This window comes from Bufo bufo, chromosome 10 (genome assembly GCF_905171765.1).
Source record: "Bufo bufo chromosome 10, aBufBuf1.1, whole genome shotgun sequence".
NCBI lineage: Eukaryota > Metazoa > Chordata > Amphibia > Anura > Bufonidae > Bufo > Bufo bufo.
In genome coordinates, this window is record NC_053398.1 from 116325478 (window position 1) to 116347528 (window position 22051).

At 41.6% G+C, this 22051-nt stretch overlaps 1 protein-coding gene across 1 annotated transcript; it reads right to left on the reverse strand.

Annotated features, from left to right (window-relative positions):
* Positions 1 to 812: 812 nt before the first annotated feature.
* LOC120980075 (carbohydrate sulfotransferase 6-like) lies at positions 813 to 4337 on the reverse strand. Its single transcript, XM_040408945.1, has 2 exons — positions 4223 to 4337; positions 813 to 1972 (listed from the first exon to the last, which is right to left on the reverse strand). The coding sequence occupies exon 2, from the start codon at positions 1950 to 1952 to the stop codon at positions 813 to 815; it is 1140 nt and encodes a 379-aa protein (XP_040264879.1). The 5' UTR covers positions 1953 to 1972; positions 4223 to 4337.
* Between the last annotated feature and the right edge of the window lie 17714 nt (positions 4338 to 22051).

The window sequence follows — 22051 nt, forward strand, 5'->3', positions numbered from 1 at the left end:
TTTCTTAGGCTGGGGCCACATGCCATCTTGGTTGTGACACCTGTCACACGACCATAGATCACTGTGTTAGCAGTGCAACCATTGAACCGAATGTGGTGGCAGCGCGAATCGCAAGTTATGGATTATGGAGTCGTGGTCGCAACAAGTTGTCTTGCAAACCCATTCAGTTCACTGACTGCACTGCCACATGGCGATCTTGATTTTGTCGGTGCCATAGCCCCTACCACTGTGTAGCCCCAGGCTTAGATCAAGAAAATAAGGATCCCATAAAAACATACAAAAAACACACAGTCGCAATTTTTCTGAACAGTGTACTATGCTCACTATGTTCTGCTGTATGGTGTAAATGCCACCATATTAAATTGGCCAACGTTTCGGTCCACTAGGACCTTGTTCACAGCCTTAGTTTAAAGAATCTGGATGCATCGGGTGCCTCCAGATTCTTTAAACTAAGGCCGTGAACAAGGTCCTAGTGGATCGAAACATTGGCCAATTTAAAAAGATCCAAATGGGATGGACAATAAATGAATTATTTCTGATAATCTGAAAACGAGTGCCGTGGTTTCTTCCTATTTCAGACTGACCCTTTCCACTGAGCACCGACAGCTACACAAAGGAGTGCCATCCACTATAATTATTATATATAGGAAGTACAGGCATAGTACTGCTAAAATGACAAAGAAAAACAGCCAAAAATTCAAAAAAAATAGTTTTCTATCAATATTAACTTACAAAAATATGCCTTCCTAATGGAAGTGTCCTTTTAAGTCTCCCTCTATACTGTTTTAAAAGGCATACTGCCTGTTGCATTTCTATTTCATTGGCAGTATAAAATCCCTTGACATATCCTGCTGTTCTGCCTCCGAATTCATAAACTGGTATTTTAAGGTGGTAAAGGCTTCCTTGCATACGTCCTGTATTTGTCGGACTTTCTCAAAGGGAAGAACACCTCTCCAGGCTACAGATACATTTAATGCATTTCTTGTAGTGGTTTCAAAGGCTTCCTTTCTCTTGGCTGGTCCTTCTCCGTGAGTTATATTATAGATCCATTGAGCAAGCTGATCAGTCAGTTGTAAATTGGCAAATTTATACAGCTCTTCCACTTTCTTTAATGGATTTCGCACCAAATCTTCATACCGGACCAACATGTATTTTCCTTTCAGGAACGGAGGAGGTTTGTAGCTGGCTATCTTGTACATGTTAACGTGACTCTCGCAGATTTTTCTTAAGACTTCGTAATTCGTATCGTTTATTTTTGTGCCGTTTGTGTCAAGGACGATGCCGTTGTCACCAGCAAGAGCTCTGGGAGCCCGTCCACGGGACTTCCCAACAGCTCGGGGGTCACGTACCAAGTGGAGGATTTTCAGATTTAAGGAAGGGTCTTTGAGAAGAGGATACAGTACTGTGATGTCAAAAAATCGAACCTCTTTGACAACTATATGGGTATACTTGTCACATGTCTCTTCAATTTTACTAAATGAATCATTTCCACACAGTTTCTTACAAGCCGTCTCATTTGTGATATTGTAACGAGAAAATGAATGGCATGCAGGGGGTGCACAGAGAGCCTTACTGGAATACCACTGGAACAAGGCTGAAATATTCTTCTCACTTTTCATGTACGTATCAAACACGGACATGTCACATTTAAACACTGAGCGGACCATGTCTCTCACTGACATATGAAGAACGTGGGCGCTGTAGTGCGGTAAGGACTGCCACACGTGCCAAGCTGGCTCCATCAAGTAGAAGACATCAGGGTGCTGACTGAAGAACTGACCTAAAAGAGATGATCCTGACCTCCAGGTGGAAAGAATGAGAAGATGAACCTTCTTTGGTTCTCCTTTGGTTGGCAGATTAACACTTGGTCTTTGGTGTAAATGAACCAGGAAAATGATTTGAAGAAATATCACTACTGCAATGACAGAGGTCATAACCTTTATCCTGGGCATGGTTTCCAAATTACCTCTTACTGGAAAAAAAAAAAAAAAAGTAATATAACATTGACTTACAAGGTAGCATCTAATATTTACTTTCTGGTACAGTCAAACCTTTCCAAAAGGCCACTTCTTTGAAAATCCAGTTCAGATTTCCCATTGCATACTTTCAGGTCCAGCATATAGTATGCACCCTGACCGTTTTCTTTAAGGGGAACCCATCATCGTGAAAATGCAATTTAAGCTACAGGCAGCATGCTATAGTCAGGAGGAGCTGAGCAGATTCATATACAGCTTTATGCAAAAATATTCAGTAAAACTTGTATTTCATTCATTTAAATTCCTGCTCATTCTGGGCTTTAAGATCCAGGAGGAGGTCCTATTAGTGATTGACAGCTGTCTCTATACACAGTGATAGAAGGAAGGTTGTCAATCACTGATAAGACCGCCTCCTGGACTTCAAAGCCAACAGCTATCAGCTATCTCTGTATACACAGTCATAGAAGGAAGGTTTTAAGTCACTGATAGGACCGCCTCCTGGACTGCAAAGCCAACAGCTATCTCTGTATACACAGTCATAGAGGGAAGGCTGTCAATCACTGATAGGACCGCCTCTTGGACTTGAAAGCCCAAAATGAGCAGGAATTTATATGAATAAATTCCAAATTGTACTGACTCAGTTCCCATAAAACCTGTATATCAATCTGCTCAGCTCTTCCTGCTCTATAACATGCTGCCTTCAGCTGAGAAACCATGTTAAACGTGACAAGTTCCTTTTATCGGAGTAGCATAAAGTGCATAGATTACATGGTACAGCCATATAATGTCTGACGGACAATCCATAAAAATACAAAGTCCAAAGGTACAATAGTCTTAAAGTGCAAAATGTCCAAAGTAGATACTTATCAGTCACAATATCTGAAGACTGTTCACATGGAAGTGGAGGGTCAGAGTTCCCACACACTACATGACATTTCGGGGACCACACCTCCTTTCTCAAGCATGCGGGGTATTCATTCTATATGCCCCAAATAATAAACACTTCCATCTGAACAGTCTCCTGACATCGTGACTGATAAATATCTACTTTGGACTATTGCAACTTTGGACTTTGTATTTTTACGGATTGTCCATTGTACATTATATTGATGTACCATGTGATATAGGCGTTTTATGCTGCTCCGATAATGGTATGTGATTTGTACAAGATATAAAGTCAAAAATACTATATTAGCAATACATTTTTATTTTGTTATATGAGACTATTTGAAGAGGATTAGAGGGCTTCTTAATACATGGAGTGCATTATAGTCCAGTCCCTTTTTGCTTTTTTTGGACAGGTGACAGGTTCCCTTTAAAGCGGTTGGCCACTTTCTGGTTACTGTTGACCAGTGTGTTTGTAAAATAACCAAAAGGCACTTGCTAATATAAATAATTAAAATTCTGTGCTATTTTCTAAATTTTATAAGGTTATGCCCCCTTTTTTGCAAAGTCTTTTGTGCGTTCTACACAGAGGTCAGGTCCATAAAATGGCTGCTGATAGAAGGTCATGTGACCAGGCAAATCACCTCCATGTGATGTCTCCTCCATTCAAATACACAGCGCCTAATATCTACACTTGCATTGTTGGGAGTTTAGTGCAAGTACAGTGTGTTAAAATGGAGGAGGCTGAAGTGATGTCTCTGGTCACATGACCATCTAATGGACAGGACCTCTAGGCAGACAGCACAGAAAATTTCCCTAACAAGGGGGCATGGCTTATGAAATCTAGAAAACGGCACAGAATATCAACAAAGGCTATATTATAGTCATACAGGCATACACATTGGTCTACACTAGCCAGAAAGTGGCCAGTCCCTTTTAGAAGACCATCTCTCTAGAAGACCATTGTTCAATTCAAATTTTTTTGGGCGGTCACCTCAAATAACCTGCATTGATCTAGAGATTCATTAGTGTGATAAACTCTGTGACCATTTTTTAGCTACACGCCACTGAGAAGCCTGTAGACTCCCACAGACGACTATCCTTTGGGGAGAAAAACTGTTCTTATGGTCAATGAGTCAAAACTGACTTAATTGGCAAATTATAATACTCTTCAAATAAGTTAGTTGTATCTTAAATATTATAAATTATCATGTCAAACAACAAGTGGTTTACCTGCAACTGTTTATGACTTTCCTGGGATCTGTCCCTTACTGGTAGATGAAGTGAAGTCTACAGGCTCCTGAAGGGCAGATGGATGTCTTCTAGTGAATGTTTGTGCGGAGGTAAGTATTATGTATTACCTGAAGCTATGGAGTTCCTCTAAGAGCCTGACGTGGTAGTAAAATAAATTTGCAGGAAACCTTATGGGTGGATGAAGTGAAATCTGCAGTCACCTGATGGATATCTTGTAGCGGTGAAGTGTTCGTGCCAAAGTAAGTATTATAGAATACATGAAGCAATGGAGTTCCTCTAAGAACTTGGAGAGGTGTGAAAATAAATCTAAAGTTAAAGCGTAACATACTGCAAGAGCTCCAACAGTAAGAAAGTTGAGATGCTATATTCATCATTAGCTATGAACCATGTAGATTCAGGTTACAAATGTATTCAAAAAGGATAATCCTCTAGTTAATCATTACAATTGTCAACCAGGTGACCATGGATTTTGATGATTAATACGTTCACGGTCTTTCCCCGACAACAAAACCAGCTTCAAATAACTCAACAGGTCTGACAATGCAAAACGGATAATGCTTTACCTAAGAGGAGGCTTTAGGTGACCTGACATTATTCACACAGCCCTGTTTGTGACAACCTGTACTGTTAATAGAAAACTATAACAACGATGGGATATTTGAGATCTTCTATTATGAATAAGCCAGAGAGGGCAATTGCAAGTACAAAACACCCCCTGCCCCAAGACCACAATCGCATAACAGAATTTTGCCCCAGTATTTGTAAGTCAAAAACAAGAGCCCAATAATTTGGGAGAGGTGCAAATCTTTCCATGATACTTTTCTTGTAAATGATTTTTTTTAGGTTTAAAGTTATAGAGCACAAGAAGAGATACGTATAGGAATATTATCAATCATATTTCAAACAATTAATCCTATAAGATGAGTTGTAACAAAGCAAACAAATAAAGAAATGTTACGTGAGTGGGTATTAGTATTCATATCATAAACATATGGGCGATCATTAATGATATCATCAGTGTCGTATGTAAGAGAATCATATGTTATTGATGCAAGAGTAGGTTCATTATCTAAGTTCTAGAATGTAACATTTATAACAAAAGAGAATGTGACGACACTTTCCATTTGTTAGTCAACTCTCGTTACCTGACCAATCCTTGACACACACAACATGCAGTTTACTATTTAGGGAAATGCGTCAGCCATGAATTCCACAACAAGAGTATTTTGTCGTTTCTGCCTGAGCACCTTGCATAAATCTGTTCATTGATGTAGTTTTTGGATACAATGTTTATGATATCTTTAATATCCAGTATGGTTACCGTTTTCCAGAGTTTCGCAATCAATATTCTGTAAGCAATGAGGATATGGGTTGTCGGGAATTGGACCAGAAGGTTCAGTTTATCTATTCCTATGTTTAGTAATGCTGATTCAGGAGGAACATCCATTGGTTTTCCTACTATCATACTAACCAATATATTTAAGTCGTTTCTTAGCTTTCTCAACTTAGGGCAGTTCCAGAAAATATGCATTAAAGTCCTCCTCTGACCACACCCTCTCCAGCACTCGTCTGAACAAGATTCATAGTAGCAATGTAGTTTTACAGGTGTATAGTACCATCTTGTCATTTTGTATAGTTGTTCCCTGTGATTGGTGAAAATAGTGGCCTTCTTAAATGTGAACTGTGCTTTGTGCCAATTGTCCAGGGTTAATGTCTTGTTCAAATCAGTTTCCCATTTCTTGTGATGAGGGAGCAAATCTGGGGTCGAGTCACAATTGGCGAGTTCATAGAGTGATTTAAAACTCTTTGTAGAGGAACTGGTGTGGTTTGGGTTTAACAAATCAGACAAGTGTTGGGGAAGGCGCACCACAACAACAGGGTACTTCCTCCAGAGTTTCTCTAGAGATTTATAAATAGGCCTATCTTTCTTTGTGAGGTTAAATTGTGTTTCAAGAGATTCAAAATCTATCAGTTTGTTGCCAACCACTATTTTACTCAAAGCTGTAATACCTTTATTTGCCCAAGAGGTAATATTTTTGAGTCCAGCAAAATATTTTAGAGAGACAATTTCCAATTCATTTTCAACTGTGTTTGTGTTACCATAATTAGTCAATGTCTGAGAGCACCAAGCCTCCATAGCTGCGCTTACTGTGGTCATACACGATCTACGCATATCTATATATTTTGCTGAATTCAAAATTAGTTGTGACCAATCAGTTATTTGTAAAGTGGCAGACTCAATTTGGGTCCATGGTTTTTGTGAGGAACTATTCTGTATCCAGTTCAAAGATTGTTTTAAGAGGTTAGCCTTATAGTAAGCAATGATGTTTGGAAGTGCTATGCCTCCATTTTGTATATTTTTTTGTGAGAATTTGTAAGGAGACTCTAGGTTTCAATTGTCTCCAAATCAATTTCGAGGCTTGGAATTGAATTTTTTTTAATATGTTAAGAGGGATATGAATCGGTAGTGCTCTAAAGTGATATCATATTTTTGGAAGAAGAAGCATCTTATATAAAGCTAATCGGCCAAACCAACTCCATTCTTGTGCTGCTAGAACATCAATCTCTTTTTGTAATTTATCTAATAGTTTTGCGAAGTTTTTCCTAATCATAGTAAGTTTGTCCGAGGCAATTTCTACCCCTAAATAGGTTATGGAATTAGGATTCCAGATATAGTTAAGTTGTGGGACTAAAATGTCGGACTTACTTTGATTAACCTTGTGGTAGGATATTCCTTCTGGACCTCTGGTATGGAGTCCAATGGGTTGGAGATTGTCATTAGAATATCGTCAGCAAATAAGCTTATTTTGTGAGTGCCTATTGGGGTATTGATGCCTTTAATTTTTTGATTATTCCTTATATGGGCAGCCAAAGGCTCTATAGCCAAGATTAACAACAAGGGGGGTAGTGGGCATCCCTGCCTAGTTCCATTGGTGATCTGGAAAGTGTTGGAAAAAATGACATTACATTGGACCCTAGCAGAAGGTCCAGAATATAAGGAGAAGATAGCTCTGATTAGGTCTTCCGGGATTCCATAGTATGAGAGGGCGGTTTTCACGTAATCCCAGTGAATTCTATCAAACGCCTTCTCTGCATCCAAAGATAAAAGCAGAGAAGGCGTCTTCTTGCCCAATAGACCAAATCCATGACCCTCACGTAATCCCAGTGAATTCTATCAAACGCCTTCTCTGCATCCAAAAATAAAAGCAGAGAAGGCGTCTTCTTGCCCAATGGACCAAATCCATGACACCTCACGTAATCCCAGTGAATTCTATCAAACGCCTTCTCTGCATCCAAAGATAAAAGCAGAGAAGGCGTCTTCTTGCCCAATGGACCAAATCCATGACCCTTCTTCTTCCATCTGATGGCTGTCTACCTTTAGTGAATCCGACCTGGTCTGGGTGGATCAGGGCAGGAATCACCTCTTGTAGTCTAGTGGCCAAATTTTAGCATATAGCTTAATGTCAACATTCAGAAGTGAGATTGGTCTGAAGTTACCTGGGCTTGTGGGCTCTTTTCCTGGTTTAGGGAGTGGAACAATATTAGCTGATAACATTTCTGAGGGAAATTTACCATTTTTTTTTGCCTTATTGAAAGTGTTTGTTAAATGGGGTATTAATATTTCCTCAAAAAGTTTCCCGACTGTAGTGATTTTATGGCATATTCAGTTTCTTTTTCCGAAAACTGTGTTTCTAAGGAAGATCGAAGGTCTGAGTTAATTTTAGATAATTGGCTTTCCGCTAGATATTGGAAGTATTGCTCATGAGAAGGTTGAGGGATTGAGGGGTCGTCTTTTAGATTATACAATTTGTATACCGGATATGATCTCCGTGATTTTGGGTTCCTATATAGCAAAAAACCCTAACCCTCCCATACATCAAGTAAGCTGGTTGAAGGGCTGCCTGATTGCAAAGGCTCTGATGGTGAAGAGATGGGGCTCCCCCATGTCTCCCGTATTTGAGGAATGGAAATGGATTATGTCCCAAATTAAGCTTTATGAGCATGTTGAGAGGCGGAGAAGACAGGGTTCTCGATATTCCTCTGTTTTGCAGTAGTGACTATGTCGGTTTGTTGGGTGGAGTATGTGGACGGGTATGGGGGGGGGAGTATGGGGTTCGGGCCATCAGCGAATGCAGCTAAGGGCAGGAGGGGGGAAATTTGGGATTAACGCTAGTAGGTTTGAGTTTATAGAGCTGGGCTTATTGTTGCTGTTTGTGACTATGTTAAAAAAAGATAGTAACATCCTTTGTATATGTGTATAGGCTCTACTTTTTTTTTTTCTGCTCTGTTTTAAATGTTTTGTAACTACTACTGAAGAAAATTAATTCTTATTAATAAAAAAAAAAAATTATACAATTTTTTTGTAGTATTCCGCTATTGTGTTAGCTATGTCGATTGGGTTTAATATTTTTTTCTTTCGATATATTGTCTATTAGGTGGCCTATTCTATGTTGTACTCTCATTCCTTTAGCTTTGTTAGCCATCAATTTGGTGGGTTTATTAAAGTCTCTGTAATATTTAGCTCCTATCTTTTTGGAAGTTTTAATGTAATTTTTAAGTATTAGTTTTTGTAGTTTAAGTCTGGTGTCTGTAAGGGATTGTAATGTGTTGTATGAGTTCTCAATTTTGTGTTGGTTTTCGAGGGTTTCTAGTTTTTTGAGAGTATCTGTAAGGTCTTTTTTATGAAGTCTAGCTGTTTGTTGTAGGATGATGCCCCTGGAAAAGGCCTTATGGGACCTCCACACGGTGATAGGGTTGTCTACCGAAGAGGCATTAAATTAAAAGAATTCTTTATTTTTTATTATTCTTTGTGATTCCAGATTGGATAGAATAAAGACGTTATTTTTCCAGGATGGCATGTTATGTGGAAAGGCAAAAAAAAATTATTTCGAGGAGCACTGGTGCATGGTCTGACCAAGAAACGTTATTTATTTTACAGGATAATATTTCACTTATAGAACTAGACTTCATGAGAAACATGTGTATTCTGGCATAGGAGTTGTGTCTTTGAGAGTAGTGAGTGAAATCTCTTTCTGAGGCGTTACAACAGCGCCATACATCGTATAAGGCGTTATCATGAAGCCATTTGCTCAAAATGGTTCTGTTTTTGTTTTTCCGGCCGGTGGAGTCTAGAGAGGAGTCGTGGATTGAGTTTAAATCTCCACCTTTTATCAAGGTACCCCTTTGTACTGAGTTAATTTTTTTTATTAGTTTGTTTAAGAATCTAATTTGTCTAGTGTTTGGTGCGTATGTATTTACCAGTGTATATAGGATGTTATTTATTTTACAGATGAGTATCAGGAATCTACCGGCTGGACTTTGATGTTGTTCGAATAATTGAAAGGTTAGTGTGTCTTTTATGATGATTGCTACCTCAGCTCTTTTGGCATCTGTATTTGCATAAAAGGTTTTGGAGAATCCTTTGAATAGGAGTTGAGGATGTTTGTCACCTTTTTGAAGTGTGTTTCTTGTTTGAGGGAAATGTCTGGTTTAAATCTGGAAATGTCTTGCCTAAGGAACGAACGTTTATGCGGACTGTTTAGGCTCCTGACATTGAAGCTCAGCAAAGAAACAGTCATTCCAGTTGCTTTTGGCAGATCAATCTAGGTGCCACGGCAAACGGAACCACCTAAATATGTGTATGCGGCAGGTTCCTTGTTGGAAATAACCTCACCAAATGGGCACTTAAGGGATTAGGGTATATAGCTGAGAGAGAATGGATAGGTGAATTTGGGGTAGCTCAATGCTACACAATGTGGGGATTGTAGTAAGGGAGAAAAAAAAAGGACAATTAGTGCTTGGAAAATAAAAGCCTACTAGCTCAAACTGCAATACTGTAGTTGAAAGTACACATAGTTATCTAATTAGTGAGAGTTCTTGTTTAGTGAGGAGTATTTCGACGGGCTCTCTCTCTTTTTTGTTGAATGAACGGTATCTTCCACTGGGATGTCCCATTTATGAAGCAGGTCCAATCCTTGCTCAATTGTGGAGACTACTCTTGTGATTCCACCACCTGGGATTAATATCTTGACAGGGGATCCCCATCTTTAGGGAATATTGTGACGGCGTAGGGCGCTGGTGATAATCTGGAATTTCCTCCTGTTTTGCACGGTAAACTGGGAGAGGTCTGTGAATATTTGAATATCTTTAAATTCCTCTGGTAGGGATTTTACCTTCCTGAATTCTTGGATGAGGCGTTCTTTAACTCTGAAGAAATGTATCCTCGCAATGGTATCACGGGGAAGAGCTGGATCTATGCCTCTAGATTTTGGCAAACGATGGGCCCGGTCTATTTCCAAGTCTTGGGAAGGGCATTCTGGGATCACAGTCGCCATAAATTTTTGGAGAAAGGTAATAAGATCAGATGCTGCAACATTTTTAGGTATTCCACGGAATTTTAAATTATTTCTTCTGTTGCGGTCTTCAAGATCTGCAAGTTTCATCTGTAGTCTTTCTACTTCATCAGAATGTGTATTAGTAGCGTCTGCAATTTCGTTATGTGACTATTTTTTTCTATTTTCACATTAGTTGCAGTAAAGGCGTTAATTTCTTTGGCAAAGGACTTGTGCAGGAGAAGCATTGTTTCTTTAATGAACGTTTCAGATGCTGTTTTGCCTGTAGCTGGGGTGGAGTTTAGTTCTTGTTCCGGTAGGCTTTTCCCTATATCTAGTGTGGGAGTTTGGTCTCCACCGGTGGTATGATCAATAGTGTTATCTCTTTTTGCCTTTTGCTTGACCGGGCTTGATGTATCAGAGGAGTTATCAGATTGCATCTCGCTTTCAATTTTATCTTCTGTTTCTTCTAGTATTGAAAATCTGTTATTTGTGTTTTTAATCCCTTTATTTTTGGCCCATTTAATCTTGTTTTTTGTACGCTATACATGCTGATGGATTCTGAAAAATCACTGCAGTCAGTTCCTGGGTTTTGTCTCAATTCTTTCTTGGGCGTTTGTGTGAGATCGCTGTTGCCCAAACATCTTGTTTGATAAGGATGATTGGGTTTCTGTTGATGCATATCAGTTTGCGTAAATGATGATGGGAATCAAATTGTGAAAGCTTGCTTAAGTATAGGGATATTGGATTGACCCTTAGTGAGCAGCTGTTGATTATATGGTTTGATAAAACAGCGCGTACTGTTTCTTTAAGTGCTGTATTTTCGGACAGTTGTGTTTTGATATATGTCTGCAGGCTTCAAAAGCTTTGACCCAGGACACTCATATAAAATATATATGTATTTCCTTTACAACATTAAGTAGCCTTGTCTCATATAGCCCATATACATTATAGCACAGAGTCAATTGTGCGTTTGTAGGGTTTGTACTCACTTCGGAGGCCAGACTGTTTCCTCACTGCCTCTTGTTTAAGGTTTGATCTTTGTGGAGGGAAGGAAGATTCATCCTCCCCTGTCAGCGTCTTCCAGGAAGGTCGTTGCCCTCTGGTGATTCGGTCGCACTGCCTAGATCTGCGGTATCTCCGCGTCCGGGGAACTGTCTCTTCTCCTGCTTTCTGGTAACCCGGTATTGCCGTGTAGGCTCCAAGTAAGAGGTGCAGCCTGTGTAATTGCATGCCAATAGTTGGTGGTGGCGGCTTCTCCTTGAAAACGCTGAGCTGCCCGCCGCTACTGCGCTGAGCACCCTTTCCTCCTCACTTTCCTTGGGTCCTTGCAGGGTCACTGTTTTTCGGCGATTATTCCGTCCAAACGTCCCGAAGTTCTTATGTAGATGGTTCCCGTCGCCTCTCACTCCCTGTAGTTTTGTATTATTTTGAATAGTGTAATTGGCTTTATTTTGTGGCTTTGCAGTGTGAGAGCCGGAGCTTCAATTAGCTGCTTCTGCTCCGCATGAACTCCAATATGTAAAAGTAGACAAAGTGCGCGTGTCTTTTTGTTTTCTGTTTGTCTGGAAAAGTTGTCCACAGTGATGAGCGAATCATATCCAAGTGGACATCTCCACTCCTGGGGTTGTGCGTGGGAGTTTTTGTCACATGCAGCGCTATTCTTTCAATCAAAGCAAAACTTCTACTGACCCCATTCTAAGTCAGTGCATCTGTTGGACATCTTTTAGATCCATTATCGCATCCACTAAAAATAGAAAGCCATATGTGAACCAAGATTTATTTTTGCTAACACCTTGAAATGACAGGTAGACTTTGATGTGTTCGTAAACTAAAGAGGTTGTCTCATTTGAGACATTGGTGGCATATCGCTAGGACATGCCATCAATGTCAGATAGGAGCGAGTCCCACCTCTGGGACAGCCAAAGTGAGTTTAGTGCTTGGCTATCAACAGCATTTCCATAGAAGTAAATGGAGCAGTGGCTACACTTGCACGGTGCGCTCCCCATTAATTTCTGTGGGATTGTCAAAAATAGCCAAGCACGCTCACTGGGCTATGTTGGTGCTATATAGATAAAGATCATTATTAGTGTATCTGTAGACTCTCCGTTTCTATTTACCTGGAGTTCCATCATCCAGCAGAGCTGCCCGCTCTGTGTTAACCCTGTTCTTTGAACTTTTGACAGCTCATAAATACTTATTGCAGCTCAATTCTTAGCAAGCTCTGCCTCTACTGCAACTGGATGTAAGGTAGCTATCCTATAAGTCAATGGTCAAACTTTTTAAACAGGCCTTGAGACATGACTTGGATAATAGGCCAGCATTTCATCTGCAGGCAGCTGTTTCAGGGTGATTGCCCCTCATCAGTGCAGAGCAGAGAGTACTGGCTTAACCGGGTGAGAGGCCTAGGTCAGTATTTGGGGATAATATATCTCCTTATGGAGAGCATCTAAATGGCGTGAGGAGTCTTATAGGTGAGGCAGTGCTCCTCTGGAATTCTTGGAAGAGGGTATCCATAAGAAGATATAGTATCCCCCAAATCCTGAACTAGGCCTCTCACCCAGTTAAGCCAGTCTGTGCTCTGCACTGATGAGGGGCAATCACCCTGAAACAACTGTCTGCAGATGAGATGCTGGCTTATTTATTATCCAAGTCATGTCTCAAGGCCTGTTTAAAAGGTCAAACATTGACTTACAGGATAGCTGCCTTACTTCTGATGGCATTTGAGGCAGAGCTTGCTAAGAGATCATTTCCATACCCTTTTCCCAGAATTCCAGAGGAGCATAACCTGGCCTAGAATGCTCCTCGCACTATTAAGGCGCTCTCCATAAGGAGATATAGTATCCCCCAAAAGCTCAATTCTTGTCACAATCATAAGAATATGGATTAACTAAGTGTTTATAAGCTTCAGGACATCACAAACAAAGGGTTTCACATGAGTAATCAGATGAGAGGATTCAGTGCAAACACAGAACCCTTCTGCTCTATAAATGGACAGATTACACTGTTATACTGGGAAAAAGGCTGAATATTTTTTAATAAAGACAAATATAAAAAAATGATTTTTAGCTTGAAATAAAATTAATACAATAATAAAAAATGCCCCCAAAGGTTCCCATAGCCTTTAAGCTACATTCTTATCAAATTGATAGGAATTTAGCTATAATGAGTATTTTTGAGCTGTCAGGAAATTACAGATAAGGACTATAGATCAAGCAATCAGAGCAGCTTCCTGACGGATTCAATGTGAAGCAAAAATCTGTGGCCAACAGATGCAGTTAAACTTAAGTCTGTAGAGGGAAAACTGTTGAAAATTTTTAATAAAGACCAATTGAGAAAAAAAAACGGGACCCCTGCCGATCAGCTGTTTGATAAGGCAGCGGCGCTCCAGCAGCGCCGTGGCCTTCTCACTGTTTACCGCAGGCCGAGTGACGTCACGAGTAGTATCAACTAGCGTGGGCGCCGGCTAAGCTCCCGTTCAGGTGAACAGAGCTTAGCCCCGCCCAGACCAGTGATACTAGTTTTTTGTTTTGCATTTTATTTTTTCCTTCCCACGTTCCAGTAACCATAACTTTTTAAATGTTTTTGTTCATATAGCCATATGAGGGCTTATTTTTTGTGGAATAAGTTGTATTTTTTTTAGGGGACCATTTAATTTACCATGTCTGTCATTGGAAAACAGGGAAAAAATTCTTTGTGGGGTTAAATTGGAAAAAAAAAAATCCACGAAGGTACTTGTGGTTTTGACATCATGGTGTTCACTGTGCGCTAAAAATGTCATCCTTATTCTGCGGCTCAATACAAGTATGCCGATACCAAACTTGTATAGGGTTTTTTTTTTTACTACTTTTAAAATAATAAAAACTTTTGAAAAAAATCAAACTTTTCTTTGCATCACCATTTTCTGACAGCCATAACTTTTTTGTATTTCCGTCCACAGAGCTATATGAGGACTTGTTTTTGCAAGACGAACTGTAATTTTTATTGGTACAATTTTTGTGGTATGAACAACTTTTTGATCACTATTATTAAATTATTTTTTTGTGGTGGGGTATGTGACAAAAAATTGCGAATCGTTTGGTTTTCTTTTTTTTTTTTTTCATTACGGTGTTCACCACACAGGAATTTTTAAAAAATATTTTAGTTCAGACATTTTTGGACGCAACAAGGCTGGGATCATTTGATCCCTTGTCCTATTCACCCTAGATTCTATTAGAGTGAATGGGATTCAGACACCCTACCTGCTGAGCTGTGCCTCATGCACAGTTCAGCAGGGAGCTTACCATGGCAGACCTGGAAAGCTTCAGAAGCGTTCAGGCTGCGGGGGCTCCAATTTCAAGACAGAGGGAGCTGCTCCTTCTGCCTTACCTCACAGATGCCATGATCGGTGTTGATTGCGCCATCTAAGGGGTTAAGTGACTGGGTTTGGCGCGATTGCTGTTCCCTGTCATTGCGGCTGGGTGACTGCTGTATTATACAGCCGGCACCCGCCACGTATGGAGCGGTACTGGTACGTCATGGTAATTGAAGGGGTTAAGATTTCTTGCTTTAGGCTAGTTTCACACCAGCATTAGAGACTTCTGGCAGGCTGTTCCGGCACAGAAGACCTTGCCAGAGATCTCTGGATCTGGAATAACCGGAAAGTGCTGACTAGGTGCCAGACCCCAATGACTATAATGGGAACTGATGGAGATCTGGTCGCTCCCCGGAATACATCCCGGGATGCAGCCGGGCAAAAGTTGCTGCAAACCATGTTTTTTGCCTGACAAAACCCATGCATATATGCCGGGGAGTAGCCGGATTTCCGCCAGTTCCCTTATAGTGAATGGGGTGCTGCATGCAGGCAGCACTATCCAGCTATATTGGATGTTTCTTAATGCTGGTGTGAAAGTAACCTTAGATATGTCAAGTTCTGAGAAAAACTTTTATTACCTATTGCTGTCGTTTTGTGTTATATATCATAGTCTTTAGGTGTACATCAGTAGAATTGGCTCACTAACTGGGACCAAACGCATTTCGGGGACAACCCCCTTCTTCAGTGGATAAGTGGATATCCACTGAAGAAGGGGGTTGTCCCCGAAACACGTTTGGTCCCAGTTAGTGAGCAAATTCTACTGATGTACACCTAAAGACTATGATATATAACACAAAACGACAGGCCTGTTCGTGAACGACCACAGTACAATCCGGACACTAGGACCCCTACCATTACCAGCGCTATCAACATACCGGCGAGTAACTCCCCTTCCGGGTCACGTGAGACGCCGCGCTGATGCCCGTAACACCACGCGGGACGCCGCGTGAATGGTGAGGCGCATGACAGCGGGGAACACTGCACATCGGGAGGCTGGTAAGAGACGCAGTACATTGGGAGTCTGGTAAGAGACGCGCTACTTACCTTTCAGGTCCGGATAACCAGCATACCATACGGCCGCCAGGTTGGTGTAATTGTATAAGTATCCAGTTGGCTGTGGAATTGAGCAGCATTCCCTGGCAACAATTTACTATGCCCGGACATTTCACTTAAATCTACCACTACAATTGATTTAAAGTGTCTGGACTGCACATTACACAATTGCACTATTGCACTTTATCAATCCATTTGGTACCAAAAATACTGGACAGTATATTGTGGAACTGTATTGTGGAACTGTATTGAAACACTTAATCCAAAGGAGTAGCTAGATCTATTGGACCACTTAGAGGACTGCTCCCAACATATCCTTTTATCCATTTTTTCCTCTGTAGTGAATATATTTTTTTACGACAAGTGTATTTTATTCTATTTTATGTCATTATGGAATTGGACTTTAGAGTTATTAGTAGTACTTCCTAAATAAAATATATTTCCCTCTAATTGGGTTAATTTAACTCTTCATGTGATCCCATATGTAGAGAGTGCCCCTTCCATCTCTCTTTTTTTAGATTTTCCATTTTAATCAATTTGTTTCCACTTACAAAGCAAGGGTTAACAGCCAAACAAAACTCAATATTTATTGCCCTGATTCTGTAGTTTACATGTGGTCGTAAGCAGCTGTACGGGCACACGGCAGGGCGCAGAAGGAAAGGAATGCCATATGGTTTTTGGAAGGCAGATTTTACTGGGATAATTTTAAGCTGCCATGTCACATTTGAAGACCCCCTGATGCACCCCTAGAGTAGAAACTCCAAAAAAAGTGCCCACATTTTATAAACTACGGGATAAAGTGGCAGTTTTGTTGGTACTATTTTAGGGTACATATGATTTTTGGTTGCTCTATATTACACTTTTTGTGAGGCAAGGTAACAAAAAATAGTAGTTTTGGCACCTTTTTATTTTTTGTTATTTACAGTGTTCATCTGACAGGTTAGATCATGTGCTATTTTTATAGAGCAGGTTGTTACGGATGCGGCGATACATAATATGTATACTTTTTATTTTATTTATGTTTTGCACAATAACAGCATTTTTTAATAAAAAAAAATCATGTTTCACTGTCTCCATATTCTGAGAACCCTCGTTTTTTTATTTTTTGGGGCGATTATCTTAGGTAGGATCTAATTTTTTGCGGGATGAGATGATAGTTTGGTACTATTTTGGGGTGCGTATGACTTTTTGATCGCTTGGTATTATACTTTTTGTGATGTAAGGTGACAAAAAAATGTTTTTTTTAGCACAGATTTTATTTTTTCGATGGTGTGCTCCTGAGGGGTTAGGTCATGTGATATTTTTATACAGCCGGTCGATATGGACGCGGCAATAACTAATATGTCTACTTTTCTTTATTCCCTATTTTTTGAAATTTTATTTTTACTTTATTTTGGGAAACGTGCGCTTTTTTATTTTTTTTTCACTTGAAACTTAAAAAAAAATTGAAAACTTTTTTTTTTTTTACTTTTTTTTCCACTATATTTTTTTGTCCCACTTTGGGGATCCAACTTTTGGGGGTCTGATCCCCTTTACAATGCATCACAATACTTCTGTATTGTGATGCATTGGCTGTAAGTGTATTACCAGTGTAATACACTTACAGCCTGCTTGCCAGTGAGATCCAGGGGGCTGGATCTCACAGGCTCTCCCGGAAGGCAGCTACGATGTCTAAGGAAGGCATTGGGCTGCCTTCCCTGCCATCGAGTCCCCGTCATAGCAGCGGGGGGACCCGATGGCTGCTTCCTCCCTGCACGGACATCACATGTGCCGCGGTCAGCGCTGACCACAGCCGTGCAGGGGTTAATGCGCCAGCATCGGTGATTTCACCGATGCTGGCGCATACAGCAGGGGCCTGGCTATCAATGACTGCCGGACCCCTGCCGCAGATCGGGCGGGCGGAGCTCCTGCACCCACCCGATCAGCACACCGTACAGCACACCATGCCTTACCATCCCTTCCAGAGAGCAGCATCTCGTGGTGACACCTCACTGGTGTCCGGGTGACCCAGCGTAGTGTTGGGGCCACCCCAAACTCGGCCACTGCACCAGCATAACTCTGTATGGATTAGTCGGGGGTAATAATCCCAACTCTGCCCCTGTAGAAAGTTAGGTCTGCCCCTAGCTCAGTCAGTAGAGTGCTAGCTGAGGAAGTAAAAGGGCTCACTCCTCAGAGAACTAGGCCTTCATCCCAGAGAATCACTATCTCTGAGAAATTTACAGGGAGAAAACCATCTTTACTACATAGTACTCCAGAAAACTACAATGGAGAGAACTAGAAGGTCCAGAATCTGTATGGCCGAGCATTGGAGTCAGTCAGTAAGGCATTTGCTGTTGAGGGTTATAGAGACTTTACTACAGTACAAGGAACATTGCAAAACATCCTTTACACTCGGGCATGGTCTGGCCCACTGTATCTTAATCCTGTACTGCTCAGCTTGGAAATACTGCCACTATTGTAAGAATAATATTGCCAGCCTTAGATTCTGCAGAGACTTTGGAGAGCTAGAGGGAAGGAATACTACAATCCGCATCCTGGCCTATAGCCATATGTTGTTATCTGGAAAGATTTGCAGTGGGAATTGTTTGGAACTGTGTTTTGATACTGTTGGATGTACTACTCCAATTCTGCACCTTAGTAAAGAGAGACGTTTATCTTCTACAACTGGCCTGGTTACTGACTCCAGCATAATTCGCTGGCCACTGCACCTACATCTTCTGCCTTGCACCCGCATCAAACCCACAGCACCAATGCCACCCACAACTTCCATTAGGCAGGTGCTCCAACATCAGGGTTTACCCTGAGGGAATAAAGAGTGCACCCTCCTATCACTTTCCTAGGCCTATGGAGCATTGGTGTGAGGATTGTCACTGTGAATAATTATTGCAGTGAAAGCCACTACAACTCCAATCCTCCGCTCTACTCCTCCTGGGCTTGAAGCATATCCGTGTATATAAATGTCTGTGTATATAAAGGGGGGGATAGTCAGGGGAAAATGGAGGGAGGGGGCCCAAGTTGGGTAAACAGATCCGAGCCTATGATGCACTTAATCCACCTCTGGTCCTAAAGTTCACCCAAAAATCGGACTTCATGGACGCCCAGTAATAGTCCAAACATGAGTCAAGCCAGTCAATGCGACATAGGACATGTTATTTACCCATGATTTTGCTTTATACTGGCCAGTGATATAAGTTTATCAGTGGGTGCACATATTCTCATATCCCGATCCACTTCTGAAGTATGTGAGAAGTGCATCTTGTTTCCTAAGCAGCAGGGATGGGCAGGAATCTCTCTAGGGACCCTTGTATCTCTGCACATCACATGGCAACAAGAATTCAAATCGAAACTTGAGTACATGAGATAAACACACGTACAGCAATATGCCTATTCATGAATATTAATATTTACCTGCAAGTCTTACTATACGTTCACATTTGCAGCAGTGGATCCAGCAGGCTGTGCCAGCAGAGAGCAGCCTGCCGGATTCCATTGAATTCTATATTTTACCACCAGATCTCATAGACTATAATGGGTACCGGTGGTGATGCGGCCATAAATCCTGGATTTCAGCTGGACAAAATTTGTACCAGATCAGGCATGCTGCAAATGTGAACATACCCTTAGAGGTCATAAGATGCTCGCCCCATTGCATCTTGCAACCACTGCCTTATTTATAACAGAAGCAGTCTCAGGATCCCTTATGTCCTGCTGCAGACATTATCTAGGAAAATAAATATTTAGTCTAAGACCTCATGAACATGACTGGATCCATGTCCCGGCCGTGTGCGTTCCGTATTTCCCAGTCTCTGTTAGAAATGTCTATTCTTGTCTGCAAAACGGACAAGAATAGCACGTTCTTTTTCACCTTTGTGGGGCCACGAAACACATATGTCAGGTGCTGTCCGCATCTTATTCGGCCCCGTTAAAAAGAATGGGTCTGCATCCGATCCACAAAAAATGCGCAATCAAGTTAATCGATCCTCGCCGCAATATGGGATTTACATGGCCAGTGTCCATGTAACACCAGCACAGCGACGTTACAGTTGTGTGAATGAGCCCTAAGTCTCTATAAGGCACTGGTTATCCCCTGAAGATTCCCAACCAGCAGGATGAAACATGCCATGTTGGGAATGGTGTAGAGTCGAGATAAGCCGAATTTCCTCGTGCTTTGTGTTAGCAAATCAATTTAACCTAAAATAGTGTAAAAAACTAAAAAAATCATACTTGCCTCCTTCATTTGCTCGCGACGGGCTGCCAGCCGCAATCTTGATTGAAGATCTCAGCCGAAATCTTGTGCGTGCTGACATATGACATCATCATGCCGGCCGACGTGATGATGTCATCTCGTTCTGCGCGAGATTTCCTGCCAGATCTTCAAGCAAGATGGCGGCGGCCGGCCTGTCGTGAGCGAATGGAGGCGGTAAGTTTGATTTATAATTTTTTTTAATGTTCATTTTACACTGTTTTTACTCTCGGATGCCGCGATCATGTATGAACGCGGCATCTGAGGGGTACAATAATGGGGCTAGGCGCTATCGCAGCTCCCTGTCATTGCACCCGCTACTTACAAAAAAATGCGCTTCGTGACAAAGTAATCTACTCTCCAGATCTTATCTGACCACCTGTGCACTTGACCCAATCCCATCCCACCTCATCCCTAACCTTACCACAGTGTTTATCCCAGCCCTAACTCATCTCTTCAACCTATCACTAACCTCTGGTGTCTTCCCCTCTGCTTTTAAACATGCTACCATTACACCCATCCTCAAAAAGCCTTCACTTGACCCATCTGCTTTGTCCAGTTATCGCCCCATATCACTTCTTCCGTATGCCTCAAAGCTACTTGAACAAGATGTTCATTCAGAACTGTCCTCTCACCTCTCCTCCTGCTCCCTCTTTGACCGCCTACAATCTGGCTTCCGACCCCACCACTCGACTGAGACTGCCCTTACCAAAGTCACCAATGACCTACTAACAGCCAAAACCAAGAAACAATACTCTGTCCTCCTTTCTCACAGAACGGACATTTTGTGTCTCCCACTCCCGCACCACCTCTTCGTCTCATTCCCTCTCTGTTGGTGTCCTGCAAGGCTCTGTCCTAGGACCCCTGCTCTTTTATATATACACTTTTGGCCTGGGACAGCTCATAGAGTCCCATGGATTTCAGTATCACTCTTATGCTGACGACACACAAATCTACCTCTCTGGTCCAGACCTCACCACCTTACTATCAAGAATCCCACAATGTCTATCTTCTATATCATCCTTCTTCGCCTTTCGCTTTCTAAAACTTAACATGGATAAAACAGAATTCATCATCTTTCCCCCATCTTGCTCAACCCCCCCAACAGACCTATCTATCACGATCAATGGCTGCACACTATCCCCGGTCAACCAAGTCCTCTGCCTTGGAGTGACCTTAGATTCTGCCCTTTCCTAAAGATCTGTGTGCACTACAGTTCTTCCTGAACTTCCACCAAAGATGGGGTTGAAGGAGGGCAAATATATCTCAACCCGTTCCCCCATTATATTGTCGTATTATATAGTCCGACAACAGGGGGATTGTTGAGGAACGGTTGAGACATATGCATATATATCCATGCATGCCTGCAAACACGTGCAAGCATGTATGGTATATATGTGCATACATTAGCCATAGCATCATGGGACGATGTGCGCAGATGTGCCCAGCATCTGCGCACGTCTGCCCATGGTGATCCCCAGGGGCTCATGGTGGCCCCTGTGGGAAATATGTGCCCCCTTATATTGTAGGGGCTTGTGCCCTCTTATATTGTAGGGGCTTGTGCCCTCTTATATTGTAGGGGCTTGTGCCCTCTTATATTGTAGGGGCTTGTGCCCCCTTATCTGTGCCCCCTTATATATGAATGTGGCCCCTTAGATAATCCCCCTTAATATATGCCCCCTTATCATATATATATGTGCCCCTATACAGTTATATAGGAAGGCTTATTCCTGCCCCTATGTGAATAATGTCCGTTCATATATGCTTATAGATGTGCCCCAAGCATCTATGGGCATATATGGCCGGAATCCCGCTCACATGCGCCTGCTGGGTGGGTGGAGGAGACCGACAGTTGGACAATTATGTCCAGCGTCGGCCTCTACAAAGGACAGAGGATCAAAAAGATCCTCTGCCCTTTGTCACCATCTCCGGCAGCGCTGGAGATGGTATGCCT

Bases quoted from the DNA above. Each gene is read 5' to 3' on its own strand.
- LOC120980075 (XM_040408945.1), bottom strand. From the start codon at position 1,952: ATGCCCAGGATAAAGGTTATGACCTCTGTCATTGCAGTAGTGATATTT.